At 44.9% G+C, this 9,567-nt stretch overlaps 1 protein-coding gene across 1 annotated transcript in view; it reads right to left on the reverse strand.

Annotated features, from left to right (window-relative positions):
* Positions 1–9,031, reverse strand: part of KIAA1210 (KIAA1210 ortholog) — a 33,249-nt gene extending 24,218 nt beyond the window's left edge. The window contains exons 1-2 of the mRNA XM_065900252.1: positions 9,004–9,031; positions 2,991–3,159 (exon numbers count right to left, since the gene is read on the reverse strand). Coding sequence (XP_065756324.1) covers positions 2,991–3,159; positions 9,004–9,031 — 197 coding nt within the window. The remainder of the gene's footprint in view (positions 1–2,990; positions 3,160–9,003) is intronic.
* Between the last annotated feature and the right edge of the window lie 536 nt (positions 9,032–9,567).

Below are 9,567 nucleotides of genomic sequence, written 5' to 3' on the forward strand. Positions count from 1 at the left end.
TGGTGGTTCCTTGAAAAATTAAACATTAACTTACCATGTGACCCAGCAACCTCACTCCTAGGTATAGACCCAAGAGAAATAACAATATATCTATCCAAAAACTTAGACACAAATCTCCACAGCAACATGCTTCATAATAGCCAAAAGGTGGAAATAACCCAATATATGTCAATTGATGAGTGCATAAAGTGTAATATATCCAGGCAGTGGAATACAATTCAATTTTTAAAGGAATAAAGTACTGATACATGTTACAACATGGATGACTCTTGAAGACACGCTAAGGGAATCAAGCCAGTCACAAAAGACCATATATTGTATGATTCCATATATATGAAATATCCAGAATAAGCAAATTTACAGAGGCAGAAAGTAGATAAGTGGCCACCTATGATTGGACTGGGGTTAGGCAGGAATGGAGATTGACTGCTAATGGGTACAGGGGTTCTTTTAGGGAGGGATGAAAATGTTATTAAAGTAATTTTTAATACTTCAAATACTTTTTTTCCATTTATTACCTTTCTTACCAAATTATACATGTAGGTTGGCATTTTTAAAAAGAATCTGTAAATGGTAACTAGAGTAGCAGCTCAGGCAGTGTAGGGCTAGCACCCACCTTGTCATTGTTAGCCTGCCTGGCTGAGGGATGAGCACATGGGATATTTGATTGTGACACACTCTGAGGACAATGCGGTGTTCTAGGGATTAAAATGGCACCCACGCTAAGGTGGCTTGTGGGCCAGCAGGGAGGAGAGGAGGCAGATGTCTGCCACTTTGTAGTAAAGTCCTACCCACATTTTCCCTAAAACTCTCCTACCCAGGCGGCCCTGGTAGTGAAGGCAAGGTTCTCTGCTTTATGAAAATAGCAGAAAATTAACGTGACTCTAGAGGAACACAATGGAGTTGTTTCTGATGCAGCACTGGGAGAGCATCTCTACACGTTCGCTCATTATGCACACATACACACTTCCGTTCACTGCTTCTCTATGACCTGCTGGCTCAAATCAGGCTTGAGACCAGTGTAGGATCTGTGACTACTCCACCTCCCCTGCTTTGTGCAGAAAAACTGCAAGGAAATCTTAGGCCATAAGTGGGCTTAGAAACTCTGTCATTTCCATGCCGTGCGTCAGCCAGAGTATAACCATTGCACTGGCTCTCTAGTGTCAAGCCCTCCCTGATCAAAGGATTACATTAGCACCAGCTGTGGTCAGGTCTGTCGGAAACCAAACCTCCTGTCCACTCCCTGGAGGCAAAGAAAACACATCCCAAATCTAAATAAAATCTTGGCCTTAATTAAAGGCAATAAAGTGTAGTACACCAGCACCCACGAAAGAATCAAATAGAGGAATGGGATTTGTCCGTTCTATCAGATACAGCTTAAAACACTCTTGGAAATAGATACTGGACCTATTGTACAGCACAGGAGAGGGCTGGCCATAAGTTTTGTTATGATTGATCGCTTCAATGGATCGCTTCAAGCTGATCTCCCTAACTCCCAAGTGATATTCTCCAGGGTTTCTCCCCTAGCAATTAAGCAAGAGGTTCGGGTCAGGGGTGAACTTCAGGCCTCCTAAGGTATATTCTTAATTAATTTACGCTCGTTGCAAAAAAAAAAAAAAAAAGACCAATCTCAGGTCCTTAGAAAAACACCGTTCCTCACGTATGAGCTAGTTCGTGCACTTATACCCACTCCCTCTCACTCTCCCTTCCTCCCTTCCCCGCCCCAGAGGCACACATGCACACACCTTCTTAGTCTGGAGAATACATCAGACTAAGTGGACCATTTTGGAGGGAGAGGCACAAGTAAAAAGGGGCAAGGTAGAACTTCAGTAGAGACAACCCTTGCCAATTTGTAGAGACAAATCAGAATAAACCCAAACTTCCCTCTCCCACCTCACCCTCTGGGTTTTTTTTAGGGCTAGTCTCAGTTTTCCTTAGACCTCTAATGCAATGGTCTATAATGGTATGATTTGTGAGGTATGAGGCAAGCCCCTTTGCAAAACCATCTCCCTTGCTAGTAAAGCTATCTGAAATACCTCACATTCAATGCACTCATTAAGGTCCTTTTTAAGGAGACCTACGTGCTGTGAGTGGGCAGTATAACATGTTCGCTAACTATCCCATTACCTCCAAGTAAAGTCTTGAGGGAATGGGTAGCAGTACACGTGAGCTCTGTAGGGAGTCCAGATAAGTCTGGAATTTAAGGCCAGGGGAACAGACCCAAGTGGAACTCCATAGACAGGAATCCAATTGACCCAGGAACAGCTGCAGGTACTGGGTGTCCAAATTTTCCACAATAAGATGTGGAAGTTGAGGCTTCAAAGATGAAAATTTGAATAGGAGTGGCAATGTTGGCTGAGAAACAGTCTTCCCCATACCTTCTGTGACCAGTTACAGCATTTACCCCAGTCTCCTGGGATGGAGGGAGAAATGAATTTGGGTTCTTTGCTTACTTGCTTTTTTGTTTTTACATTAACACAGTGATTTCATCCTTATGCCCCAACCCAGCTAGATGGCTTCACTATCTAAGACTTTAATCACACATTAGGAGATCTGGAGTCTGAGGGCTGGGCAAGCAAACCAGCTCAAGCTTCCTAAACGACGGAGGCCATCCTTACCTTATGAAACAGAGTCCTCTGGCTCCTAACTAATGGTAGGCCGCTACATCTCATTGTAGCTGTGACTGCGCAGGTTGCCCTGATCTACCCGCACCCTCTCACGCAGCACTCTTGGGGGAGGGGGTACGCATTTGTCATACTCCATGCAACCCACTGAGCTGTGCGGCCCAGACGGCAAACATGTATATATATACATATATATATACACACACACGCGTACAGGGAAAGGCCTCCAGGCCCAGCTCCCACAGGCAGGGAGGCCAAGAGTCCCTGGGACCAAAGGCCCATTGGAGACTTGGCTGCCAAAGGGGGACCTGGATCTAGCTACCTGCCCCTTGCCCCGCCCCCACCCCCCGCCCCACCTGAGCTTACCTAGGCTTGGTTTGTCGACCTTCCCAAACTGGCTTCACAGAAGAGATGTTAGTACTATCACTGGACAAGTTTGGTTTGAGCCTCCTCTTTCCCTGGACATCTTCAGGCTCTTTTTTCTTCTTCTTCCCAAAAAGTCTCTTGAAGCCTTTAAATTTGGATTTCTCCTTTCCTGGAAGTTAGAATTGAAAGTGAGGCAGAGTTTGATGGTGGAAGGGAAGACAGGAGAGGAAACGGCCTTCGTTGCAGGAATGAGGAGTATGATCCCAGAGGCCCTCCAGGTCTCAGCCCGCATCCCCAGTGCCCACAGCACCATTCATCCGGTTTGTTCTCTTCTTAGTAACTCACTAACAAAGTAGCTGAGTTTCTGGTGAAAGCAGAAGCTCAGATCCCAGCTTGTGGCCTCTGGGCAGCCTCTATTCTGGCTCAACTCACCATGCGTTCACTTGCCACTCAATTTCAACTATTAACACACACCTCTTTCCTGGCCCTAAGAAGTTCATTCATATGCAGCAATTCTTGAGCCAACATAAGCACTTGGTACCCCGGTCGCTGGAGTCATGGTGATCCAGTTGGGGAGCGAAGCTTCCACATGTGACAAACTCTTCAGGACCCTTGGAAATCCCTGTGGGAGTTGGTACTGCCCAACCTGTGCGCTGAAAGGATGCAGACCCAAGGAGTGAGTGCAGTGGGGTTGGTGCAGTCAGGGAAGACGTCCTCAAGGAAGGGATTTATGAGCAAGGGAGAGGGCTGGGAATGGGGAAGAAAGGGCTGCTGGGCAAAGAAGCTCCCTGTGCAAAGGACATGACAAAATCACCTACCAAAGAGTTTTGCGAGGGAGGATGTATGTGAGTGTGTATGTGTGTGTGTGTGTGTGTGTGTGTATTATGTGCATTGTGTATGTTCTTCGATTATTACTGATTGGTTCAGATTATCTACAGTGCTGACGCCCTCTGCAGCAGTGAGGAATGTGAGCTTTAAATGCTCCTCAGGCTTTGTTTGGGCTTTCTTGAGCTTCCTAGTAAACACATATATCTTTATCAGGGCTCAGTAGAAGAGGGGAAAAGGCAGGGGAGTTTGCACTGCATTCTTCAGAGGCAAGGAACCAACTCTTACCGCTTCGCATGCAATAATTTACCACCTCAGGTGTCTCATTCCAATTTCCAACAGCCTGGTCTCTGGAAGGGCTCTTGTCAGCACAGCAATGCTGCAGCGGCAGTGAAGGGCCTAGCCAAGGGAATTGCCGACAAGGCTGCCATTAGAAAGACTTAGTGGTGTGACGGAACGCACCACCGAAGAGTCAGAAAACTCTGGAATCCCGGGCTTGGCTCTGCTATCGATTAGCTCTGTGACCTCGGGTAAGTCACTCAACCTCTCTGGGGCTCAGCTGGAAAATGAGGGGATCGCGCTGATCAGCATCTCCCAGAGTACGTTCAGAGGGATACTCATAGGTCTGTTGCATGAAAAGGGGGTCTGCAGTCTCGTCAATCTGGGAAATGCTGATTAAACAGAGCTTAAGGGTGTGCTTTGCAACAAGACTCTTCTGAAACTTCAGCATGCCTATGTGTATGGTAAAACGCCAAGAAACGGGGTAACGGTGTTGTCTCTCCAACGCATGTATGCAGAATGTCTGGCAAAACACACTTTGGGAAATGCTGAAGTAGCGCTCCTCCTAGCGCTGAATGCTATGGCCAGTTTGTGTACTGATTAATCCTAGGCCTGCCTATTCGAAAGGTTTCTAAACTTCAAGGCCTGCCTTAAGTCCAGTTTCCCACCATCACTACAATTCATGCTCCTCTCTGTACACCTAAAACTTGACTGTCGGCACCACAAGTTTTGCATCTGAATGTTCTCTAGTCTGAGCATTCATTCATTCATTCATCTATTCAATGAACGTTTATTAAGGTCAAGCACTTACTATGTTTTGGGTATCAGTGAGAAAGGAATAAGATACGGTTCTACGTCTTAGCTACTGTCCCCCACATCTAGGCTGTAGGCGGGGCCTCTTTAGCATCCTCTTTAGCGACTAGCACAGTGCAAAGCACGCTGTGACACTCGAGAGACAACTGAGTCCATTGAGGGGTGCAGAGTACCAACACAGCTTGTCATTTCCCTTAAACTGAAAACACTGAGCAGAGCCATCCTTAAGCATCCCATAATTTATACACTGGCCCTTATTGGGGTTGATATAAATGATAAATAATGTGGTAAAGAGCTTGGCATAAGATCTGGCATGTAGTAAATGCTAATAAATGTGAGATAAAATTAGGGAATCAATAATTGTCTATTAAGACCAGATTCAATTCTATCTGTAGAATTGATCTATCAATTCTATCCATCTACTCTATCTATCTAGCGATAAGGGGAAGAACTCTAAAATATACATGATTAGAAGCAGAAGCCAGCACGGCTTGGGGCAATACAAGAAGATGGTAGGCCTGTGTGCTTGGTAATCGTTGCTTAAGTAACTTCAGTTTTGAATGATTTGAGGAATTTCTCATCTACTAGGATGTACCTATATAGATAGGGTCATGGTTAGGATAAACTTGGCAATTCTACCTTGAGATAGACAGAATAAAGACCAAAGGTACAATAGGAAACATGTTTTCCCAAGCTTCCTTCTTCAATTTTTTAAGGACAAAATTAAACTAATTTCTATGATAATAAATTATTTAAAATGATATTTGACCTCATAGAACCACTGTGAGGATTCAACGTGAAAGTGCTGAAAAGTGTACAGGATGGAGTAGGCTGGCTCTAAAGTAATCTATATTTTGCTCTCCAGCCTTCCTTCTTAATCTTCCCACCCCCAAAGGGTTTCTAAAATCCATGAAATAGTGAGATTTTTATGTAAAGTCCTGATTACTATACTATGCTAATTACTATAATCAGTTTTTTTGCTGAGATGTATTTACCAACTGGATCTCTGGGGGAAAATGCCCTTATTTGTAGTATCTGCCTACCTCTGTGGTGTAAATCCTCCCATCACGGTCAATTTCAAGCTACTAACATGACATTTAGGGAGAGATGTGCACTGTCTCCCAAGCCAGTGTAAGGTAGCTCCAACACACCACTAAATAACTCCTGCCCAGTGAGGATGAACTGGGCAGTGTCCCCTCACAAACGGGAAGGAGCCTTTGCAGGCACTGCCATTTTTCAAACAGAAGGAATGACGTTTATTGATTCTTGACAGATGGATCTCCTTCTGGCCTTCTGAAACGAGAACATCCCAGAATGGAAGGGAGGAGGGCAAAGCTAGACGATTTGGAGTTGCAAACCTGCTTCTCACAAACCAGCAAAGACAGAGGGGACAGAATCAGTAGGTGACACAATCTACAAACACTCAAGAACTGAATAAAAACACTTCTAATAAACTTTTCAGGTTGTAAAACTGAATGTACCAAACATAGCCATTGTATGAGCAAACCAAATTATGCATTAACACATTTTTATGTTCCTAAATTAACCAAATGACTAGTGACTATAGAACTGTAAAAGGTGTTAAAAATTAAGTATGCGTATATTCCAATGTTTCCCCAGTCTTCCGTTTTTTGCTCGGCAGAAACAACTTATTTTCCCACGAGGATTTAAAATACCTTAAGCAATGCATGTTTCTTTCAGCCTTGGCCACTAGGAGGCAAAGAATGTTTCCTTTCCTCCCTCGGGGGTAGCTCTGGGTATAGTGGTGGTATAGCTTCGATGGTAGGGAGTTGGGGAGACACCAAGAGGTGGGGTGGGCTGCCCATTGATCTGGGGCCGTGACTTGAAAATTGGACATAGCCTTACTAAGCAACCCATTGCCAGACATCCAGCTCAGCTGCAAGAGTCCAAGTCTTCAGCCTGCTCTGGCTTAGGAGAGCGCTCCATCCCCGACAGCATCAGACCCCGTGTATGGAGACCCTGGGAGTGAGATACAAATCTGGGAACCGTCCACGTGCTGTGTTACTTTCGAAACCCTAATGGAATCCGAGACACTTGCCATATATTCACTGGTGTAAATTGGCCTTTCATACTTTCTTTTGCAAAGGGGTGCCTTTAAATTGCCAGCAGCTGGGGCTTCCCTGGTGGTGCAGTGGTTGAGAGTCCGCCTGCCAATGCAGGGGACACGGGTTTGATCCCTGGTCCGGGAAGATCCCACGTGCAACTAAGCCCGTGTGCCACAACTACTGAGCCTGCGCTTTAGAGCCCACGAGCCACAACTACTGAAGCCCGCGTGCCTAGAGCCCGTGCTCCGCAACAAGAGAAGCCACCGCCATGAGAAGCCTGCGCACCACAACGAAGAGTAGCCCCCGCTCGCCGCAACTAGAGAAAGACCACGTGCAGCAACGAAGACCCAACACAGCCAAAAATAAATAGATAGATAAATAAATAAATTTATTTTTTAAAATATATTGCCAGCAGCTGAGCCCTGTGTGGGCTGGTTTCCAAAGTTGCTGAAAGTGTAAAGGGTAGATAGACCTAGACAGCAGGTTTGGGTCAAAACCCACATTTGTATCCAGCAATGTCTATGGAGGTCACCTATACACTGGGTATCTTATGCCACCACAAGGCACAGCAGTGGTGGTCAGTGAGCTGACAGCTGTTTGGACTTCTGTAACAAAGCCATTGACTTCCCTGTCCAAGCCCAAGGACTACATATCCCCAAACAGGCAGTAGCTTTCAACATCCTCATCCACCGAGGGCCTGCAGTGCATCACATACCAGAAAACAGCCCATGGAAGCAGTCCTCTCCCGTTCCCCCAGACAAGAACACACTTAAATCCAATGAAGAGATCATTGCTTTGGGTTGTATATTTGCTTATTTACCACACACACAGGCAGCCCTTCTGGGTTGCACTTGAGCTTTCAAAATGCATCGCGCATAATGGTGACCTTGTTCTCTTGTGTTGCTGCTTGGAAAGAAGACTCTTCTAAGCAGCCTTTCTTCCCTTCAACCTCCCAACAGCACCTTATTCTCTGGCTGGCAATGACTAATACTAAACATGTACCCAAATGCTTGGTCTCTGTAAGAAAAACATCTTGGGAACAGAGAAAGGGCATTTCCTTACCTCCACCCTTTATCAAGATGCAGCGCATTGACACCTTTTTCTCTAGGCACCTGTCTAGCTCATATCCAGAAAGATAGGTCAGTTCATTTGGCAGTTGGGGTTGCCTTGGTGAGGAGGCCTATCATTCATTTATTTATTCATTCATTCACTACAAACTTTTGAGTGTCTAATCACTCTCTCTGAGACCCAATACTGAACAATGGTGACACAGAGATGAAGAGCCTCCAGGAAGCCACAAGAAGGTTCCCCTCTCTCTGTCCTTCCAGACCAAGTCTTCTGCACCACACTAAGAAAACTCAGCAAACATTGAAGAACAACCCAGTGAACTGTTAAATTCAGTTCTGCCTTTAAATGCAACGGCTCATCTTATGTCTTATGGTTCCTCCCCTTCCCCCCACCTTTTTCCAGTGTCAATAAAGCGTATCATTGTTTAGTGACCTTTGCCTCTCTATTACCCCACTCATGGTCTCCTATCATTCACAGGTGGCACCGTAATTTATGCAATGGATAGGTTTTGCAAAAGAAATTTTTGTAAATTGATTCCCATTTAACAGAAGCCTATGGTGGCTTCTTTGTTACCATCCCCCCTTGACTCCTCAAATCACAAATTTATCTGTTGGTTAAGTCTGGATTCCTATCTACAGCAAAACCTCAGTTGAATCTCTCAGATCCTGGCCTGCTCTGATTTTTTTTTTTCTGATTAAGCAGAAATTCTTCTCATGTCTTAGTAAATGGAACCTGCTAACCATCCCCAGAGAAGATTGCAGGGCCTAGACAAAACTCTTTTGACTATCAGAGTTTGAGATGAAAGAGAAGAGATTAGAAGATGGAAAACTAAATATGGACTGAGTCTAGTGTCATTAGAAATTTGATATGAACTTGTTTTCTGTGACTTGATTCTTTTTCTAGGGGTTAAACACATTAAACAAATCTAGTTCTAGTTACCAAGATTTTATTGGGTTACTTACCCTCATCACTGGCCTCCAGAACTTCCATACTGCCAGAAATTTCACTTAGTGATTCAGCTATAGTTCAATCACTAAAATAAAATATAGAGGAAAAAACAAAAAATCATTTACTATCTAGGATATAATACAATCATTTTATCCTACTCCTTATCCTCCAGTTAGATTCTTAAACCATGCAAGAAAAGGTATACAAAGGGAATTGCCATTAGAGAGAATTATTCTTCCTTAAAAAAGATAATGGGGCTTCCCTGGTGGCGCAGTGGTTGGGAGTCCGTCTGCCGATGCAGGGGACGCAGGTTCGTGCCCCGGTCCGGGAAGATCCCACACGCCGCAGAGCGGCTGGGCCTGTGAGCCATTGCCGCTGAGCCTGCGTGTCCGGAGCCTGTGCTCCGCAACGGGAGAGGCCACAACAGTGAGAGGCCCACGTACCGCAAAAAAAAAAAAAAGACAATGATTCCACATATATGAAATGTCCAGGATAGGCAGACACATAGACACAGAAAGTGTCTTGCTTAGGGCTAGAGGGACGAGGGTGTTTTTTTTGAATGATAGAGTACAGGGTTT

This window comes from Phocoena phocoena, chromosome X (genome assembly GCF_963924675.1).
Source record: "Phocoena phocoena chromosome X, mPhoPho1.1, whole genome shotgun sequence".
NCBI classification, from domain to species: domain Eukaryota; kingdom Metazoa; phylum Chordata; class Mammalia; order Artiodactyla; family Phocoenidae; genus Phocoena; species Phocoena phocoena.